Here is a 21,402-nt window from a genome sequence, read left to right as displayed (position 1 = left end):
GAGTAGCCCCCGCTCGCTGCAACTAGAGAAAAGCCTGTGCACAGCAATGAAGACCCAACACAGCCAAAAATTAAAACAATAAATTTATTTTAAAAGAAAAAGGATTCTAATATGCATAGAAGCAAACAGGCTGCATCATATACTAAACTACTTTCTACCACATGTGCCTCACTACCTACATCTATTATTGAGTAACAGTGTTTTATAACCCTAATGAAAAGAAAGAATTCCAGAAGATGACAGCTAAAAATGTCTACACACAAGTTCAGTCCTAAATTAGCCCTGATATCAAACTTGGTCTTAGTTAAATAAGCTAGCTTAGTCAACCCTCAAAAATAATGTTTCTTTTGCTTTTTCAAAATTATAAGCAGATAAGATCAATGCACATGCAGATGACCACTCCCAAATTTGTAGTCTGGGAGAGGGCCAGGCTAGGCTGAAAGTCCAGGTCCTCCAAACCCAAGGCCCACCTCAAAAAAGGTTGGGCCTGGCCATGCAGTCCTGGGACTAAAAGAAGACAGATGGTGTTAGGTCTGGGAAGTAAAGTGAGGAAGAATCAGAGCACTGAAGCTCATTTCTGGGAAAGAAAGAAAGAGCAATTCATTTCTGCTGAATACCCACATGTAAGGAATTTAAGGATGATTAAGTCCAGACATTGAGGATAAGCTAGATGCCAGCCGTGATGGTAAATTTTATATGTCAACTTGGAGGGTGTTTTTGGATGAAATTAACATTTGAATCAATGAACTATGAATAAAACAGGTTGCCTTCCATAATGTGGGTGGGCCTCAGCCAGTCAATGGAAGACCTGAATAGAACAAAAATACCAGTCTCCCCAAGCCAAGAGGGAATTCACCGGCAGACTGCCTTCAGACTGGAACTGCACCATCGGCTCTCCTGGGTCTCCAGTTTGCCAGCCTTCAGACTGAAAATGCACCACAAGCTCCTCTGGGACTGTGCATATCAAGCCTGCCAGCCTCCACAACTGCATGGGCCAATTCCTTATAGTAAATCTTTCTATCTACATGCACATCCTATCGGTTCTGTTTCTCTGGAGAGGTTCTAAAACCTATGAAGGTTTAAGCTTAAGGGAGGTCACATCCACTTACAGAAATTAAGAAAAATTCACAGAACACATTTATTCTTTCATTCAAACATGTCATTCTTTCATTCAAACAGGTCACAAATGACACATCTTTATTTACTGAGCATCTATTAGGAGCTGGGACTATTGTGAATACTGATATGGATACAGTCCCTTTGAGGAGCTTCCATTTTAATGTGGAAAATACACAATAAATACACAGTATGTCAGGTGGTGGTAGGAGCTACAAAGTAAAACCAAGTAGGGTAAGGGTAAGTTCAGAGTGATGCAAAGGAGAGAGTGGTCAGAGGTCTGTTTTAGACAGGGAAGCCCTCTCTGAAGGGAAGGTGATAGCTGAGAAAATATCTGAAGGGAGTGAGAGCTAAGCAAAGATGTGTGGGAGAACTTCAGAGTAAACAGCAAATGAAAAGGCAGTGAGAAGAAGAGAATGAGGCCGAGTAGAAAAATAAGATATGCAAAGAGCCAGATCATGAAGGGCCCAGGGGACACAGTAAAGACTTTAGATTTTACTCTGATGAGACGGGATGTCACGGGAGGGCATGACATGGTCTGTATGCTTTTTTAAAGCCCTTTGTTAACAACTAGGTGAAGAACTAACTCTAGGAGGGCAACAGTAAAAGCCAGAAGACATTTAAGAAGATGGTGTGTGGTGTGGGGCTTCCCTGGTGGCGCAGTGGTTGAGACTCCGCCTGCCGATGCAGGGGACACGGGTTCGTGCCCCGGTCCGGGAGGATCCCACATGCCGTGGAGCGGCTGGGCCCGTGAGCCATGGCCGCTGAGCCTGCGCGTCCGGAGCCTGTGCTCCGCGACGGGAGAGGCCACAGCGGTGAGAGGCCCGCGTACCGCCAAAAAAAAAAAAAAAAAGATGGTGTCATGGAGTGGAAAGGATTTTGACAAAATCAAACAAGAATTTAGAAATTTGAGTACAAAGTTCAAAAGCGGAGGCTAGACAATCATCCGCTTAGGGATTAAAATTCTGAGAACTGATGCAATCCCAGTAAGAGGGCATATAAGGAGATGGGACGGTATCGTTACACGCCTCTTCGAATGGCCAAAATCCCCAACACTGACCACAACCAGATGCTGGTGAGGCTGTGGAGCAACAAGAACTCTCATTCACTGCTGCTGGGAATGCAAAACGGTACAGCCATTTTGGAAGACAGAGTGGCAGTTCCTTACAAAACAAAGCATATTCTCACCATGTGATCCGGCATGTGTGCTCCCTGGTATTTACACAAAGGAGCTGAAAGTGTATGTCCGCGTAAAAACCTGCACTGAAAAGTTTACTGCATCTTTATTCTTAACTGCCAGACCTTGGAGGCAACCAAGTGGTGAATGGATAAATAAACTGTGGTATAGCCAGACAATGGAATATTTTTCAGCACTAAAAAGAAATGATCCATCAAGCCATGAAAAGACATGGAGGAACCTGAAATATACTAAGTGAAAGAAACCAATCTGAAAAGGCTACATTCTGTATGATTCCATCTATATGACATTCTGAAAAAAGCAAAACTATGGAGACAGTAAAGAGACTGGTGGTTGCCAGGAGGTGGGGCTAGGCAAGTGATGAATAGGTGGAGCACAGAGGATTTCTAGGACAGTGAAAATACTCTATATGATACCATAGTGATGGATACATATCATCATACATGTGTCTTAATCCACAGAACGTACAACATCAAAAGTGAACGCTAGTGTCAACAATGGATGTTGGGTGATTATGATATGTCGACGTAGGTTCATCAATTGTAACAAATGTAACACTCCGGTGGCAGACGTTAATACAGGGGGAGGCTATGCATCCCTCAGGGACATGGTATATGGGGAACGCCCTCCAGTTTGCTGTGAATCTAAAACTGCTCTGAAATAATGTCTGAAAAGAAAAGAGAAAGGGGGAGAGGGAGAGGGGGAAAGTTCATTGGGGTACCAGAGTTCCTAGAGGTACAAGAAGAAGTCGACTCAACAAAGGAAAATAAAAGAGATGAAGGGTAAAATGGGACCCAAGATACTACATGAGAAGAGCAAAAAGAGTTTCACAACGCAACAGGAGCAAATACTATAGAATGAATGAAGAGATAAGAAGAATAAGCCAATGAATTTTTCAAGATAGCAGTTTTAGGAAGGTAAGAAATCTTGGTTGCAGGCTAGAAAAGGGTTCATATTTTAATATGAAGTTTTAACCAGTTTTCTCCTAATTTCCTAATTGGGATCCCATTAAGTGGAAAATATTTTGATAAAGGCAAGGAAGGAAAAAGTAATTTTGGAATTCAGGGCAGACAGAGACAGATCAGTGACAACCATGATGTAACAAGACTGGGCCTGAAAGGAGAGCTCCAAAAACATACCTCACCAGTTCTGCCCTGAAAGGCAGTTATGCTTCCTCCAACCTCCTAGCCCCACTTGGGCAGTATGATAGGCCAGATTCTAAGTCGGCTTCCATGACCTCTGCCCCCTGCGGTTAAGCCCATGATTAGAGTAGTATGGCAAAAGGGATTTTGCAGATGTAATTAGGTTTCTAATCAGTTGACTTGAACTAATCAAAAGGGAGTTACCCAGGTGGGCCTGGCCTAATCACATAAGCCGTTTAAATCTGGGTCTGGAGATCAGAAACAGGGAAGAGAAATTTTGAAGTCTGAGAGACAAGCTCCTGGTAGCCTGCAAGAAAGTAAACATCTGTGTTACAAACTGCCTCTGAGGACCTTGCAGCAAGGAACTTCAGACAGCCCCCAGGAAGGGTGAGGTGACAGCTAGCAAGAAAACAGGGACTTCAGCCCTACAGCTGCAAGGGACTGAATTCTGCCAACAAACTGAAGGAGCTTAGAAGAGAAGCTCCAAATGAGAACCACAGCAGGGAAAACACTTTGCATCCTTGTGTGACAGCGAGCACAGAACCCCGACCATTCATGTCCAGAAACACTAAGATAATAAATGTGTTGTTTTAAGCTACTCAATCTGTGGCACCTGATATAAGGCAATAGAAAACTAACACTACCCCGCACTTTCCTACAGAAGAGACTGCTTCTCCTACCCTGGAAACGAAAGGCGAGATAAGCAAACTTGAAAAAAAAAAAGCTTGACTTTTATTTCTAACTCACTGTGTCCAGGGAGTTTGCTCAATTCCCTGAGTCACAGTACCTGTTTTGCAAATACCACATTTTGCCAAAATACCAATTTTCTTTAAATTGTGAGCAATGGGAATAGGTTTCCTTTTTTATTTTTAATTTCAGAAAATTACTTTGATAATTATGCAGAAATAAAAATAACTGGGTGTCTGGGCTCCTTGAATGTCTGCCAAAGTCGTCCCAGCACCTGAAGACACAGATCCTCAGGCTAATCTCAGAAATGAGCACAAGGTCATGACGCCTAACCTTCCTCGAGTACCAGGTGTTCGAGCTCCATAAATTACAATCTTTCATTTTTGTTCAGAGTAAGAATAGCTCAAGAAGTGTTCTCCGCTACGAAAAGAAAGGCAGCCCCTCCTGATTAATTACAACCTTGACCCCCCACCCCACCCCACAACGCGGACTCTAGCAGTCCAGGCACCTCCTTATTAAGATGCAACAAGCCAATGCTACGCATGTCCTGCTGGGAACTGCAGTTTTCCCCCGTCGACCTTCAACCACTGGCTGCGCGAAACCTATCAAGCGCCCAACCGGCGACCCGGGCGCCAGCAGCCTCAATTGGTCCTAGACTGGGGCAGCGCGGGGCTGATTGGATGGCATGTCCCAGAAGCCGTGCCTCCCGTCCTACGCCCGCCTCCCCGCCACCTTCTCTTCTCCACGCCCCATCCCTATTCAGCAATAACCCTCAAGTCATCCCAGTCATCGAACTGCCGAATTAACTGCCTCAAGGGCTCACCCGGGACTCTCGCGATAAGGGCGGCCCTGAGACACGCCTCTGTCCCCCGGCCTAGGCAGAGCCAAAGCCTCCCTTATTTTCCGCCGGCTGCCGGGAGTCAGTTTCACCACGCGCTCTCTCCCGGCGCCCGCGTCCTCACCTGGGCGGTGGAGGTCACGCCGGATAACTGACAGGCTCGCAGCATCTCTGCGGGGCTGACCGCGCTGCAGGTGTAAGTGGGAGCTAGGGCGGCGGCGCAAGCAGGGGAAACCTTGCGTCCGTGCGTGCTTGCGTCCGTGCCGCCTCTCCGCGCCGGGCGTACCGGAAGGGCAGCCAACGCCACTGCGCACGCGCAGCTCCCTCTCGCCCGTGTCCAGGCCGCTGGGAGAGGGTGGGCCCTGCTTAGGCGGAAAGGGCGATTTCTCCTTCCGGGTCGCGCTCAGGGTTCTTGGCTGTTACCCCAAGCTCGGGTTACTGGGTGATTGAGGTGGGTAGCAGTGCGTCTGGAGCTCGGGCTCTGGTCCGCGCGGAAACCGGGCAGGTGTGACTCCGGAGAATTCAAGCAAGAAAGCATCTCAGCTGTTTCTGTCAGCTGGATATTTCGTAGAAAGGAATGGATTTGCCCAAAGTTACGTAAACAGTGGTGTTGTCTCGGGTTGCGCGTTCTGTTCGTTTGGCAGCCCTTCTTCCGGGAGTCATCCTGCTTGTGGGAGACTGGGTGAAAGAACACTGGGGAGATCTTTGTGCAGAATGTGTCGTTCGCGAATCTAATAAATAGTACAGCAGGAATAGAAACCCTGATTCTTCGGGTTCCACAGCTTCTACTCCTTCATATTAAACCACACCGCTTTCTTCACCAAGTTTTTATTTTAGAAAGATAATTTTGGTCGCAATCTGTGGGATGGATGGAAAGATGAGGTCAGTGCAAAAACACTGTTAAAAGTATTCCACTGAGTCTGTAATCAAGGTAACACACGTTAAATACTGAACACCGTATTCAATGCTATTAGTACTAATTATGATCTTACCGTCAATATATCGTAGAAACTAAATAACTTGTGTGTCTCTTGCGTTTGCAAAGTACTTTCAAGTCTTAACTAGGTGCTCTATTGTAGTATGGTGTTCTCCCTAGAGGTACACAATGCTACTAAATCCCATTTGTAAAGTAGAGATATAGGTTTGAAAATTATCTAAAATGAAATAATGACTTATGTTTATATAGGTTCAGTGCTTTTCAGGGTACTTTTGTAATTACATTACACTCTGTATTTCATATCGCCATCACTTAATAGCCTCCAGAGCAGTCTCCCATCTTTTTTAGTAATTTTAATTATTGAACTGCAGTCCCCCTGCCCCCATCTCATCCCTGCCCACTGCTGTCATGCTGGGTGATGACTTTTCAAAATCCTTGGCCATAAACCTTTCAAGGCCAGTGAACATTTTCAGTCTCTTCCAGCCATGTATGCCTTGAGCCTGAACATCATTAGCAACTTCTCCATCTTCAAGATTTCAAACTCCAAAATTAATTTCTGTAGTCTCCTGACCTCTCGTTTAACCAAGTCCTTAATCCTCATCTTCCACGTGCGGTTTAAGATATTTTTTTTTGTTTTGCTTTAAAATGGACTCTCCTAAAGTAACTCAGAAGTTTAAATCACTCCCTTGTTCAAAAACATGCCACATGGCAGTGACTCCCACTGCCAATTCAAAGACCCTTAAGAAATGTCTCAGAGTACTTTTCCAGCCTGTGTGCATGTTTTATGGCTCAAAGTGGCCACCAGAGATGGGAGATCAAGATAGCAACAATAGCGGTTCAAGCTCATCACCCGCTTGTCTACCCTAAAACTCGGAGAAACTAAAATATAACCAACTCAGTGGTTCTTAAAGTGTGGTATGGGAGGCCCTGGTCCGCACGGAAGGCCCTGGTCCCTGGTGAGCCTGAGACCCTTTCAGAGGGTCCACAAAATCAAAACAACCTTCATATGGGACTTCCCTGGTGGTCCGGTGGTTAAGAATCCTCCTTCCAGTGCAAGGGACGTGAATTTGATCCCTGGTTGGGGCACTAAGATCCCACATGCCACGGGGCAACTGAACCCATGTGCACTCTAGAGCCCGCACGCCACAACTAGAGAGCCCACGGGCCGCAGCTAAAAGATCCTGCTTGCCACAAAGAACATCCCGCGTGCTGCAACTAAGACCCGACACAGCCAAATAAATATATTTTAAAAAATCAAAACAACCTTTGTAATGTTAAGATATTATTTGCTGTTTTTACTCATTTTACATAATTGTAGAGTTTTCCCAGAGACTACATGACAAGTGATACCACAACAAATTGAATGCATAAGCAAATTTCAGAATCCAGCTTTCTATTAAGCCAGACCTTACAGAGATTTGCAAAAAGGTTAAACAATGCCACTCTTGCTAATTTTTTAAAAATTTTGAAATAGTTATTTTTCATAAAAATATCTGTGTCAATATGTAATAGGTCTTTTGGGGTTTTTTGCTGCACCACGCCAGCATGCGGGATCTTAGTTCCCCTATCAGGGATCAAACCTGTGCCCCTGCAGTGGAAGCACAGATTCTTAACCACTGGACTGCCAGAGAAGTCCTTATAATTGTTGTTTTAAAATGAATTAATAAGTGCAATGGCAGAATACTTATCGCCCAGTAGGTCCACATTCTCCTAATCCCTGGAACCTGTGAATATGTTACCTTACATGACAAAAAAGAACTTTGCAGGTGTGATTAAGAATCTCGAGATGGGGAGACTATTCTGAATTATCTGTGTGGACCCAACGTAATCACAAGGGTCCTTAGGAGTGACGGGGGAAGCAGGAGGGTCAGAATCAGAAAAGGAGGTGTGACAATGGAAGCAGAAGTCAGAGTGATGTGATTCTTGGCTTTGAAGATGGAAGGAGGCAAGAAGCCTCTAAAAGCTGGAAAACACAATGAAACAAACTCTCCTCTAGAGCCTCCAGAAGGAACACAGCCCTGGATACCTTGATTTTAGCCTTGTGAAACCCATTTTGGACTTCTGACCTACAGAACTGTACGATAATGAACTTGTGTTGTTTTAAGCCACCTAATTTGAGTTAATTTGTTATAGCAGCAATAGGAAACTAGTACAATACGTATTTAAATTTTTTCTCAATTTTACTTTCCAATATAATACATTCTTACAGATATAATCCATATAATTACAAGCTCTTTGGGATCCACAATTTTTAAGCATGTAAAGAGGCCCCAAGACCAAAAAGTTTGAAAACCACTGCTCTAAATATATCCTGTGTCTGTCTTGGCTTCCTCTCTTCTCACCTTAGCTCTTGATGCTCTTACTGCCAACAGTGACCTTGCCCTCGTTAAAAAATCCTCCCCATTCTTTAAGATCCGTGTTATACTCTATCTCCTTGTCCCCTGATCACCCCAACGAGAAGCCTTCCCTCCTTATCTTTGAACTGCCCCATCAGTCATTTATCTGCCTATTATGGTCTGTAGTTGTCTCCTTATTAAATGTGAACTCCTTGAGACTCAGTGTTTGACCCTTACCCATTTCAACCAGTAAATAGTGCCATATACTGTATATGCATCAAGTATCTTAGACTACAAGGATGGGAGAGAGGTTTGCTGTTTATTTTCTGTTTAAATGAACATTGTTTAAAAATGTATGATCACTGATTTTCAGGAATAAGATAAGGTATGTAGATTGTTCAGGAAGAGTTGAGGTGCTGTTCTACCAAATAGCAGTCTTACTGATTAGAGAGAGAAAAAAACAATGTGTGTGTGTATCTGATGTCCTCGGGATACTTACATTTATTTGATTAGAGTTGGCATTCAATTTTTTTAAAAAATTCGAATAATGTTGCTATTTCCTGTCAATTTAGCCCAACATATCCCAGCTTTGGAAGGATACATTTTATTCTTTCAAACTAATTTAATGAAATGAGCAAAAAGAAATTCTTTCAAATATGCTGGTACTTAAATACATCTTTCAATCGAATGCTCAGTAAGAATTTATTGAGAGCCTACTATATGCCAGGCACTATTCTATAGGCACTTGTTTTACAGCGGTGAAGGACAGCTTGGCATAAAGAAGATATTCAATAAAGGTAGACTTCAACGTTCCTTTATTCATGTTTTTAACTCCCTTCCCCGACTCCGCCCAGGTTACTTTTCCTTAGTGCCCTCTTGCTCTGAAGTTTTTAGATCCAATTCGGCTGCCGTAAGGCAAGGCGGCAAGATGGCGACCTCCACTTTTGCGTGTACTGTGAGAGCAGCCTCAGGTCAGTGGGCAGCGAGGAGCAGGGGGGACTGGCGCGGGATGGAGTGGGCGTTTAGCGTGGAGGTTAACAGGAAAAAAAAAAAAAAAAAAGAAAGGAGGGGGATCGTTATATGAGGCCAGAGGTTTGTTCCGAATTTTCTCCGGGGCGGCCTGTGTTCGGCGCCAGCACCGGAGATCTCCGAGATTCTTGGACCCTCGCGAACCGGGGTGTCCCGCAGTTTTGGCTTCCTTACCGGCTCCTAGCCATTCCGCCTTCCCTAGAAAACAAAGCAGAAGGGCGCGGGTGGGGGGCGAGGAAGACAGAAAAGTCCCACCGAGGCTAGGATCCGCCACTCACGAGCTGTGACCTTGAAAAGTTATTTAATATCTCTGAACTTCAGATTCTACGGCTCTAAAATAGGGATAACACTATCCACCCGAGGACTAAATGCGCTCGAGCACGTAAAGCGCCTCGTGTAGTACCCGGCATATGGTAAGCGTGGCTGTATGAAATGCACACAACGTGCAGTGCAGTGGCGGCCCTAGGGCAGCCTTGAGGACTTCTTGACAGAGAGAGATGACGGAAGTGAAGGGTTGCCTTCACTGTAGGGACTCTTGCAAAAGTTAAAGATCGTTCAAATAAGATACGATGATCGGTAAATTACGTTCACACAAAATAGGATAAAATTCTGTGGAACAAGACTAGAAAGAAAAAAGTGTCAAGTTTCCAACGGTTACAGAAGAGCTGGTTTATGTGGGGTATTTTTCAATTGTGAAATATAACATATAAAGGAAAATGTATATAGCAGACATGACTACCTTAACAAATAACTCTGGCAAACATGGGTATAACTAACACCCAGGCCAGGACATAGAACAGTACCAGGAGCCTTCACCTCTGTGTGCCTCTTCAACCAAAATTGCCAGTTTCCACCAAACATAAACACTGCCCTCACTTTTATTATTACCTTGTCTTTTTTTCTGTAATAGTTTTAAGATCCATATATGCATCTCTAAGCAATATATTGTTTAGTTTTGCCTGTTTTTTTACATTCCATGAACGGAATCACATAGTATGTACTCTTGTGTCTTTCTTTGTGAAATTCATTCATTTTACACGTAGCTGTCATGCTTTCTCATTGCTATAGAATGGTCTCTTATGGGACTACCCTCCAATTCTGCATTTTACTATTGATGGGCATTTGGGTGTTCCCACTTTGGGGCGGTTAGGTACAAAGCTGATTGGCCTTGTGTCATGGTGCATGAGTGCAAGAGTTTCTCTATGGTGTGTGTGTGTGTTTATACATATAAAACTAGCTGTGGAATTGCTGAATCAGAGAATATATATTCTGTATTGCCTGATGCTGCCGAAGTGATGCGCTTATTTAAAGTCACCCAGCACGGGCTTCCCTGGTGGCGCAGTGGTTGAGAGTCCGCCTGCCCATGCAGGGGACACGGGTTCGTGCCCCGGTCCGGGAGGATCCCATATGCCGCGGAGCGGCTGGGCCGGTGAGCCATGGCCACTGAGCCTGCGCGTCTGGAGCCTGTGCTCCGTAACGGGAGAGGCCACAGCGGTGAGAGGCCCGCGTACCGCAAAAAAAAAAAAAAAAAAAGTCACCCATCACTGTATGCGCCATATCCTCATCAACAGTTGGTATTGTTAGACCTGTACATTTTTTCAATCTGGTGAGTATTTAGTGGTGTCTTGTTGTGGTTTGAGTAGCATTTCCCTGATAAGTAATGAGCCTGAATACCTTTCTACATGTGTGTTAACCATTTGAATTTCTTTTGTGAAATACTCAAATATTTTGCCCATTTTTCTATTGAATTGTCTTACTGATTTATAGTAGTTCTTTATGTATGTTGGATGTGTGTCTTTTCTCATTTAAATGTGTTTCCAATATATTCTCCCACTCTGGCTTGCCTTTATAGTTTGTTTAACGTATCTTTTGATGAAAAGCTCTTATTTTCATCAATTTGGATTTATTGTCCTTGTTTTTTAACGATGATGTAGGCGGGTATTAACTCACTATGGTATTTAGATTCCACTGAAAACATTTAAAAGAGTGGTGTGACAGCTTATTTTTAAATGTCAGTTTTAGAAATATACTGGAAATTATATCCTTTTTAAACTATTTAAAATTTTAGATATTGAAATTTTGTGAAAGGGTACATAATTTTTCAAAATTCATTTAGAGAGTATGGGATCAAAAAAAAAACCTTGAAGACCACTAGTTTAGACACTGTCACACTCACCTCCCACTACCCCCACATTCCTTTGATTCCTGCCACAGGGGGGCTATTTGTAATTACCCAAACAGAGCTCCCGAAACGTACTACGTACTACGTATTCCATTTTTGGCCTCCTGTTTCCACTACCTCCTCTCTTACTCCTTCGAAACTGGTTTTGTGTCACCTCCTTCATGAAAACATCAGTGTTCTCCATACAAGAGGGTGTTTAAGAGAAAGCCTGTCTGTACTAAAATTCCCAAAGAGGGCAGAAGACTGAAGGAGCAGTTAATCACTGCCCTTGATTTGTGAGCTGCCCTTGGTTAACACAGTCTAAGTTGGACTTTGGTTTTTACAAGCTAAATCACAGTGTTGGTCCAGGAGAGGGTATGGTGGATAAAGCCCCCTAAGTCATTTTCCCAGAAACTGCTCTCAAGCCACAGTCACCCTTCCTGTTGTTCCAGGAACCATTTTTTTCTAACCTCAGTTGGTTTATCCCTGGTTTCATTTTGTTAATTTTGGTCTGTTTTTCCTTTTACTGAGATCACTTTGAGTCTAGATAGTCTATCTTTTCACAAATATGTTAATAAGCCATGGTTCCCAGCTTGTTTTTTATGCAGATTTGCTAAACATGCCTTGTACAGCTTCAGGACCTTCATATAAATTGGGGAAAAATAAGAGTCAATTAGGGAGCCAGGAAGACACTTCCACCAGGAGAACAGCAATCAACTAATTTGAGTACAGTTTCCAATCAGCTTGGAATTTACCTAATTTATTGTCCTGCCCACATTTCTATATTTATTTAGAATATAAGAAACCTTTTCACATGCCTTCCTATCTAGACAGGATACACTGTCTAGGTATTCTCATGATTTCTCAGGCTGGTGACTACATCAAAAAGTGAAATCAGAAAAAAAAAAAAGTGAAATGAAGTTCTTTTCAAGGAACAGTTCACTCCCGGTTGACGAAAAAAAAATTTTTTTTCTGTGCATTTCTATTTATCCATTCTAACATTGTTTTTTTTCTACAGATAAGCCTGTAGTTTGCCCAGTTATTTCTGGACTCCCATCTGCTCACCTCCTTCAGGGGCAGTTTCCAAGAACTTCTGAGAGTTTTGTTGTGTTTTTTAATTGAGATATATCAAGCTCCGATGATCTGTGAAAATTGGGACATTTTGTTGTCTGCAATCCTCCTATTCACTTAATCTTTCAAAGTTTACCTCCTGGCATGTAATCATGTCTGCAAAGAGTTTCAGTTCTTTGAGATATAAATTATTTATACTTGGAGATTTGAAGGGATTGAACCTGGGCCACGTCAGTGGAAGCCCAGAATCCTACCCACTGGGTCACCAGGTGACTGGAAATTGTTATCTCTGATGGAGAAGAGAAAAGCAAAATAAGGGTTTTAAGTATTCCATCTTCCTTCTGCCACCTATTAACATTATACCATCTTTGTTAAGCACTCCTCAGCTCTTTTCTGTTGTCTGCTTTTAGCATTTATTAAATGTTTTCTCTATGCCAGGCACTCTTCCCAGTACTTTACATATTTTATCTTATTTAATTCTCATTACCTGCCCATGGTTGACCTCATTTATTTCTTTCAGTACATTTATTTATTTAGTTATTTTTGGCTGCGTTGGGTCTTCATTGCTGCACACAGGCTTTCTTTAGTTGCGGCAAGTGGAAGCTACTCTTTGTTGTGGTGCGCGGGCTCTAGGCGTGCAGGCTTCCGTAGTTGTGGTGCATGGGCTCAGTAGTTGTGGCTTGCGGGCTCTAGAGCGCAGGCTCAGTAGTTGTGGTGCACAGGCTTAGTTGCTTCGCGGCATATGGGATCTTCCTGGACAAGGGCTCGAACTTATGTTCCCTGCCTCGGCAGGCGGATTCTTAACCACTGTGCCACCAGGAAAGCCCATGATTAACCTCATTTAAATTTGAGGAAACTGAGGCACAGAGAGGTTAACTAACTGGCCCATTGTCACACAGCTAGTAAGTAGTAGAGCAAGAATATGAACCCAGTCTGCCTCAAACACTGGCATTTCACTTCTCCACACTGCCCCTCATTTGTCATGTGAAATCAGTGCAGTGGACAATAAGAAAGTGGTTCCAAGCCCTCACTTAGTATCAGACTCACCTGTAGAGCTTTTTTTAAATAAATAAATTTAGTATTTATTTATTTATTTATGGCTGCATTGATGCGTGTGGGCTTTCTCTAGTTGCGGCGAGCAGGGGCTACTCTTCGTTGCTGTGCACGGGCTTCTGATTGTGGTGGTTTCTCTTGTTGCGGAGCACAGGCTCTAGGTGCGCGGGCTTCAGTAGTTGTGGCTCGCAGGCTTAGCTGCTCCGCAACATGTGGGATCTTCCCTGACCAGGGATCGAACCCGTGTCCCCTGCATTGGCAGACGAATTCTCAACCGCTGCGCCACCAGGGAAGTCCTGTGGAGCTTTTTTTTAACCAACTATTGAGGTATAATTTACATACCATGAAATTACCTGTTTTGTACATACAGTTTTTTTTAAATTTATTTTGTTTTTGGCTGCGTTGGGTCTTTGTTGCTGTGCGTGGGCTTTCTTAGTTGCGGCAAGCAGGGGCTACTCTTCTTTGCAGTGCCCGGGCTTCTCATTGCAGTGGCTTCTCTTGTTGCGGAGCACGGGCTCTAGGCATGTGGGCTCAGTAGTTGTGTCGCACAGGCTTAGTTGCTCCGTGGTATGTGGGATCTTCCCAGACCAGGGCTCGAACCCGTGTCCCCTGCATTGGCAGGCGGATTCCCAACTACTGCGCCACCAGGGAGGCCCTGTGTGTACAGTTTGATGTAGTGAGTTGTGCAGCTATCACCACAATCCTCTTTTCAGACATTTCCATCATCCTGTGGAGTTTTATCAACGTGCACATTCTTTTTTTATTATTATTTTTAAAATTTTTATTGGACTATAGTTGATTTACAATGTTGTGTTATTTTCTGCTGTACAGCAAAGTGAATCAGTTATACATATACATATGTACACTCTGTTTTAGATTCTTTTCCCATATAGGTTTTTATAGAATATTGAGTAGAGCTTCCTGTGCTATGCAGTAGGCTCTTGTTGATTATTTATATATAGTAGTGTGTATATGTCAATCCCAATCTCCCAGTTTATCCCTCCCCCCCCTTCCCCCCGATAACCATAGATTGTTTTCTATATCTGTGACTCTTTCTGTTAACATGCACATTTTTTTTTTTTTTTTTTTTTTGCGGTATGCGGGCCTCTCACTGTTGTGGCCTCTCCCGTTGCGGAGCACAGGCTCCGGACGCGCAGGCTCAGCGGCCATGGCTCACGGGCCCAGCCGCTCCGCGGCACGTGGGATCTTCCCGGACCAGGGCACGAAGCCGTGTCCCCTGCATCGGCAGGCGGACTCTCAACCACTGCGCCACCAGGGAACCCCAACATGCACATTCTTAAGCCCCACACTAGCCTCACTCAGAATTTACAAGTGGAGTCAGAGCTCTGTGAGTGATTCTGCTTTGCAGCCGTGGACTCTGAATCTGGTGATAGTGTGAAGGATTGATAAAGAGGACTGCGTTCAGTCCACACATCTAGGCCTCCCATGATCTGCCTTCTGAGCTGCCCACCTTGTTACCCACTACTCCCCAGGCATCTCCGATAGTCAGGCAAACAGTCCTCAGCCTCCGTGGCAGGTCCAGTCCCCGCTCCCGACATGGATTTGTTTCGGCTTCCTTGCCTTTGCGTACGTTGTTCATGCTACCTGGACTCTGTGCCTCCTCTCATGGCCTGTTCATTTGCTAGAGGGAAGCTCAAGTACCTCTTCTGTTTTCTTTATGAATCCTCCTCCTGCCACCTGCTGTCTCTCTGCGGAGCCGAGGAGCTGTTGTGTTTCTGCCTTGCCATTCCCTACGTGCAGGAGTTCTGTGTATTCACGGTGTAAGATCTGGTGGTGGGAATTAACATTGCATGTCTTTTGTCCCGTACTGTTGAATGGAGAGCTAGGACACATCAGACTGGACTGTGATGATGGTTGCACAACTCTCTAATTTACTAAAAAGCATTGAATTGTACATAAATGGGTAATTTTGTGATGTGTAAGCTATACCTCAATAAGGATAAAAAGCTCCACACGTGAGTCTGATGCTCAGGACCCATTAATTATATATAATACTTGGTCGCTTCGGTACATTACTTTGTTTTAAATATCTGGATGCATAATTTTGTTTTTGTTTTGGCCACGCCCCGCAGCTTGCGGGATCTTAATTTCCCGACCAGGGATCAAACCCAGGCCCCGGCTGTGAAAGCGCCAAGTTCTAACCACTGGACTGCCAGGGAATTCCCTGCATGTGTATTTTGGAGTGTCATATTAAGTATATATGCTTCTCTCTCTCTCCAGGAATCTTACGGCCCCTGAGTATTTTGGCATCTTCAGCCTATCGAAACTGCTCCAAGAATGCCTGTCTTAGTTCTGCACTGTCTTCCCGACATTTCAGTCATATTCAGACACTGGTTGTGTCCTCTGCTCCCAGACTGATCACATCTGTCAGAAACCTGACATGTGGGCAGACTGCCACAGTCCTCAATAGGTTGAGTATATTTCAGTAAACATGATGCTTGGACAAAAATTCTAAAATCTTCATGCCTACAACATCTTAGAAGTAGATGGTATTCTTTGCCGGTTTATTATATAGACTTTGCCTGAAGGATGGGAGAAGATACATGCCAGCATCAGGGATGACTACACAGGGCCCGCTTCTGATGTTCTAAGATGTGGTTTCCTGGGTGGAAGCTGTCAGCCAAAGTGGGGGGGTGAACAAGGTGCTCAACTTACAAGGCTCGGCTGCGTGTGGTGCTTATTCAGTCAGCAGATACTGAGCTAAGCACTCCTGGGTGCCCAGCACCATGCTTGGCAGAAACGATGCGAAGCTAAAAATAAGCTAAAGTCCTCAAGGAGTTTATAATCTAGTGGCAGATGGATAAGGAATCAGGTGATTAAAATACAGCAGAATAAATTCTCTCCTAGGGGTTGAGAGGGTAGGTTATGGAGGAATTGCAAATTGATGGTAGTTGCCATTCTTATGTGTAGTGTCACGGATCATCTGGGATAACAATGTTTATTGAAAGTGAGCTCTATTCCAGTGGAGCTGCTGCTTTCATTTCTAAGTACAGAAGTGGATTTTATCCTTTAATGTCTTACTGCTGAGTTAAAGATTTTTCAATATATTTTAGAGTGGTCCCCTTGCTCCCAAACGTCCTGAAGCCACCAGTCAGAACTGTAACATACTACAGTTCAAGAAAAGGCAAGAGAAAGACTGTGAAAGCTGTCATCTATAGGTTTCTTCGACTTCATTCTGGCCTGTGGCTAAGGAGGAAGGTGAGTCTTCACACGGTTACTTGCTTAGAAAAGGAGTGTGAGGTTAGACTAAACTGAAGCAGAAGTCAGCCTGTTCCTTGACGCATCTTCCCCCCATCCTACCAGCAGCTTTTACAGTGCTGTGCTTAAGTCCCGGCTTGGCAGGCATCTCTTCATGTCAGTGAATACGTGTGAAGAAAACATTTTTAACTATTCATATAACAAAATATTATTCACAATGGCAAAAGTCTTCACTGCAGGACGGGTTCATCCCAGGTCTCTTACATGTCTGTCTTGTCTGGTGATTACCGGAATCCCTTTGAAGCCCCCGAAATGTAAATAACCTGTGGGGAGGCTCTGTTTAAGCCCAGAGCATTAAAACAGCGGAGCGGACTTCAGCAAGGACTTAGTCCCATGGTGCAGATTTGGGACCGAATAGCTTCCAGCCTACCTTGGGTTGGGTTCTCCAGGTGGCTTACTCTTTATGGCGGAACATTAACCCCTCATATACTTGTTTTAAATTTGACTTTGTAAGTTTTTCTCTGTTGGTGTGTATGATTGGTGATCATATCAGACAGAACTCCAATATTTATTCTGGCCAGGGAACATGGCCTCTAGAGGGGGACTCTGACAGAGTATTCCTACTCTGTCTTCTCCCACAGCAGCAGGTCTTTTCCATTCATGTCCTTATTATTCATGGAAACAGTAGGTGATAATTAGAAAGCAGCTGAAGACCAGAGTTTTGCAAAACACCTTTGAGTTTTGATAACTTCAAATCCTAATTCCATTTTACTACTTGGGAGTTAACAAACAAATAATTCTTTAAAGATCAAAATTTGTTTCCCTGTGAAAATAAGATAATTGGTAGCATTTTCTCACTATTTGAAAGGTACTCTGTTACAAACGATCCTACATTTGTAGACAAATAAGTTAATTGGAACTCTCAGCTCACTTCTCCATTGGAACAATACCGTGGTCGTTATTTCCTACACTAGTCAGTGGAAGCTCATGTAATCCATAAGTAGCTGAACTAAGTAATTCAGCACATAGTTATGAATTTTGGACCATTGGAAACATTTCCTCCCCTTTGTTATACTAACTATTTCCAGGTCCTCATCTGGCCCTAGATAAAATAAAATGGGTGGTTTTCCTTGCCTTCCTTTCCACATCCCTTTTACTGGGCCCTGAAACCCTCACACTGTTATAAATGACCTGATCGAATTCTCCAGTCATAATACCTAGTCCCTGCTCAAGGCCCCCAAAAGTATTCCATATGCAGAATGGCCTGCTTTATCAAAATCTAATTTTAAGAAGAAAACAAAAATCTGGGTGGGTTAATTTACACTAATGTATGAAAACAGAAAGTATTTTCTGCAGCACAGTTTCATCCAGGTGTCCCTAATTTTTATTGCTTATTCCCTCCTTCCATTTCTGAACTTGTAGATTGTCCAAAAAGTCTCAAGCATTTTCACAGTGGTTACATTCCACAGAATAATCTTCAAAGGAGATTATTCTGCTGTTGATGGGCAGGACAGCAAACTAGCTGTTTGTATGTCAGAGATCCACAGGGACCCAGATTGGCTTGCAAACTAGAAAATTGTTACACAAATATGGGGATTTTTCTTTGACTCTTTCAACTTAGAATTGTAAGTAATGAGAAGTAACCATCTAATCTCTGGCATTTTAAAGCCAGAACTCTGAAATGACCCTTCCTTATTTCTAAGCATCACTGTACTATAGAAGTTGCTGGTCACAGTGATGACACTAAGTCATGTCAGAAACCCCAAGGCACCTTCTCAGCAAAGAGCTGTGGTTTTGTTCAGTTAGTGTGCAGCCCTAAAGAGCCCTTGGTTTGAAAGGACCCAAATGCTCTTACCAATAGCTGCGTTTCTAGTCTCACCTCTCCTATAAATTACTGTAGCCAAGCATTAACCTGGGTGGCAACTAAGGTCTCTTCTAGTTTAAACAGGCTATGGTTGGGAATTCCCTGGTGGTCCAGTAGTTAGGACTCCACGCTTTCACTGCTGAGGACCTGGGTTCAATCCCTCGTTGGGGAACTAAGATCCCACAAGCTGTGCAGAACGGCCAAAAGAAAAAAAAATAAACAGGCTATGGTTATAGTTTTGTATTCGATCTAATTATCTATTTCTTCAAAAATTAATTCTTCAAAATTAATAATGCATGGATTATTCCTTCACCACTCCCAATAATAGTTTTCCTGCGGTCATTATTCCTTAGAAAAGTACTTACTGTAGAAACTGGTCCCCCCAGTGTGTGAAAAGAATAAATGACACAGTATACTTGAGAACTCTGCTTCTCAGCCTTTGTCATACTTAGGCCCCCTTAAATGAACATAAGTGTCACCAACTAGCCAGTACTCCCTTCATCATCCTCCACTTTAGGAAGATAGCAGTGTAGTGGTTAAGAGCTCTTATTAATTCTCTGACCTCAGTGTGCTGCTTAACTGCTCTAATAGTTTCTCTTTTATCTGTAAAATGAGAATAATAGTATGCTATTGTTGAAGATTGTTGAAGAGATAATGAGGTAATGCATATAAATTTAGCTGTTACAATTATATATCATTACCCTGTACTTCACCAGCACAACGATTTATTTAGCTTTATTTGCTGTGGCTTTAAATAATCTTTTTAAAACTCTTAAATTATTAACATTCCTTTTTCAAACTACACACGATTTCTCTGTCTACCCCCACACTGAGAATCACATTTTTCTGAAAAACATACCAGCCCCTATGAAAGTTTAGTCTTTGTTTCCAGCGAGCCTATGAACCATGAGTGGTTAACATATCTGTTGTTTCCTGTATAATATAATGTTTTAAATTGTCTTTGTAATATTATCTAACAGGCTGGTTATAAGAAAAAATTATGGAAGAAGACGGTTGCAAGAAAAAGACGCTTGAGGGAATTCGTCTTCTGCAATAAAACCCAAAGTAAGCTCTTAGATAAAATGACAACATCTTTCTGGAAGAGGCGAAACTGGTATGCTGATGATCTTTATCAGAAGTATCATGACCGAACAAACTTGAAAGTATAGATCAGAAGTTTTATGATTTCCCAGTTATTGAATGTGTATCTTTGTGTATAGGATGTCTTTGCAAAGATGAAATAGTATAAGACGTGATGTAAGTTGTACCAACTGATACGGAAGCATGTAGTACCAACATTAAACTTACCAATGTTTTAAAACTTAATGGATTAAACATTCCCAGATTTGTTCAGAGAAACAGAAATTTTAAATTCTGATTATTTTTAACAAATGGTAATGGCTTAAACAGTTGTTCCGATTAGGCTTATTTAGTTGCAAGGAATCTCCAGTTAGGACAAACGTAAGAAGACTGTAAAGCTAACAAGTTAGCTCAAGCAGTGTGACATTATCTTAAGGATATGTGCCTGGGAACGCAGGAACACCTCACACCCCCATCTCCCACCCAGAACTAACCCCCAGGCCTCAGGAAGAGCAGAAATTACATGGTGATACTGGATCTGAGGCACCTGCAGGGGCATCAGCAGCAGGAGTGGTGGATCTTTAGGCTTGGGGTCTGCCGTGCACGGGGCTCAGTTCTTTTTCCATCACTGGCTCCATTCTCTTTCCTCACCAGCTTCTCTGATTCACAGCTTTTGTTTACTCTTAGTGTCTGCTTCCCATAATAACGCTAGCATGCACTTTTGAGGTACTTTTCTACATCATGACCCTCAGCTCCTATCTCCAGTCTCTAACTAACTGCAAAGAGACTCTAACTGGGTCAGTTTGTCCTTTTACACCAGGTCTCATCAGGGGTCACGGACCAGTGTGGGGACTGGCTGTTCTGAGGTCAGGAGCCCACCCTGGTCCATTTGATTGGGCTAGCAGGTCCACTTGGAGCAAAAAATAGTCATGTGAGCAGTTTTCTCTCAGAGGTGAGCCTGGGGTGCTAACACGTCTGGTCTACTAGGTTCACTGCATTCATAGCAGTTCTCACTTAGTTTACTGGAACAGGATTTTCATTGAGAGAAGAGTAAATGAAATAGCCTTTCAGTGTGCCCATTCGTGAAGCTAAAGAGGCTGTATAAGTGGAGACAAAAACTTTTTAACCAAGAATTAAAAGATACTATATTTTATAAAAGTTCATTTATCCACTTGAGATTTCATACTTTTAATTGTGAGGGTAAACTTTTTCCAAAATTTTCCAAAGACACATTGTAGAATCTAAAGGGGAAAAGTAATCTCAGTCATGTTTAGAAACGATGCAGAAGTTAAGCACTGTTCACATGAAGAGGGTCAGGTAAGCGGCGCTGAGGGAAATTCAGCTTTTCAGGATGCTTACAGTCTAGGGCAGTGGTTCTCCGCTTTCCCGTCAGAATCTCTGGGAAGCATTTTCAAAGAGCAGAGCATTTTGACTGGTTGAAAAACCATTATTAAATACAATTATGCCTCAATTACTGCTTCAGACCCTTTAATATAATAGTTGGTGATGATAAGATGCAGTTCCTCTATTAACAGATTAAGAAAAAGATAACCAAATTGGAATTCTGTGGCATGTCAGACTAGGATTATTGGAGGAACTCCTTGAAACCAGCGTGTGTTCACTAAAAGGAAAAAGGGTGACAAGAGAGTGTTCTAAAACTCCAAGGCCAAG

General features: G+C 43.1%; 2 protein-coding genes across 3 annotated transcripts in view; one reads left to right on the top strand and one right to left on the bottom strand.

The window, feature by feature from the left end:
- The window catches only part of IMMT (inner membrane mitochondrial protein), a 48,198-nt gene extending 42,943 nt beyond the window's left edge, over positions 1-5,255 (bottom strand). For both annotated transcript variants that reach the window (XM_029231569.1, XM_029231570.1), the window contains exon 1: positions 5,106-5,255. In XM_029231569.1, the coding sequence (XP_029087402.1) occupies positions 5,106-5,150 (45 nt within the window). In that variant the 5' untranslated portion in view covers positions 5,151-5,255. The remainder of the gene's footprint in view (positions 1-5,105) is intronic.
- Positions 5,256-9,082: 3,827 nt separating this feature from the next.
- MRPL35 (mitochondrial ribosomal protein L35) lies at positions 9,083-19,966 on the top strand. Its single transcript, XM_029232493.1, has 4 exons — positions 9,083-9,225; positions 15,810-15,999; positions 16,643-16,787; positions 19,632-19,966. Exons 1-4 carry the CDS (start codon positions 9,183-9,185, stop codon positions 19,818-19,820), a joined length of 567 nt encoding a protein of 188 aa, XP_029088326.1. The 5' UTR covers positions 9,083-9,182; the 3' UTR covers positions 19,821-19,966.
- The last annotated feature ends 1,436 nt before the right edge of the window (positions 19,967-21,402 follow it).

The sequence above is a fragment of the Monodon monoceros genome, unplaced genomic scaffold (genome assembly GCF_005190385.1).
Source record: "Monodon monoceros isolate NGI ecotype Baffin Bay Population unplaced genomic scaffold, NGI_Narwhal_1 Super_Scaffold_19, whole genome shotgun sequence".
Lineage (NCBI taxonomy): Eukaryota > Metazoa > Chordata > Mammalia > Artiodactyla > Monodontidae > Monodon > Monodon monoceros.
Note: the sequence above shows the minus strand (reverse complement) of the source record. Positions and strands in the feature narration are given on the sequence as shown.

Bases quoted from the DNA above. Each gene is read 5' to 3' on its own strand.
- MRPL35 (XM_029232493.1), top strand. From the start codon at position 9,183: ATGGCGACCTCCACTTTTGCGTGTACTGTGAGAGCAGCCTCAG. The intron at 9,226-15,809 runs GTCAGTGGGCAG...CTCTCTCTCCAG, and splicing joins TACTGTGAGAGCAGCCTCAG to GAATCTTACGGCCCCTGAGT. The intron at 16,788-19,631 runs GTGAGTCTTCAC...ATTATCTAACAG, and splicing joins GCCTGTGGCTAAGGAGGAAG to GCTGGTTATAAGAAAAAATT.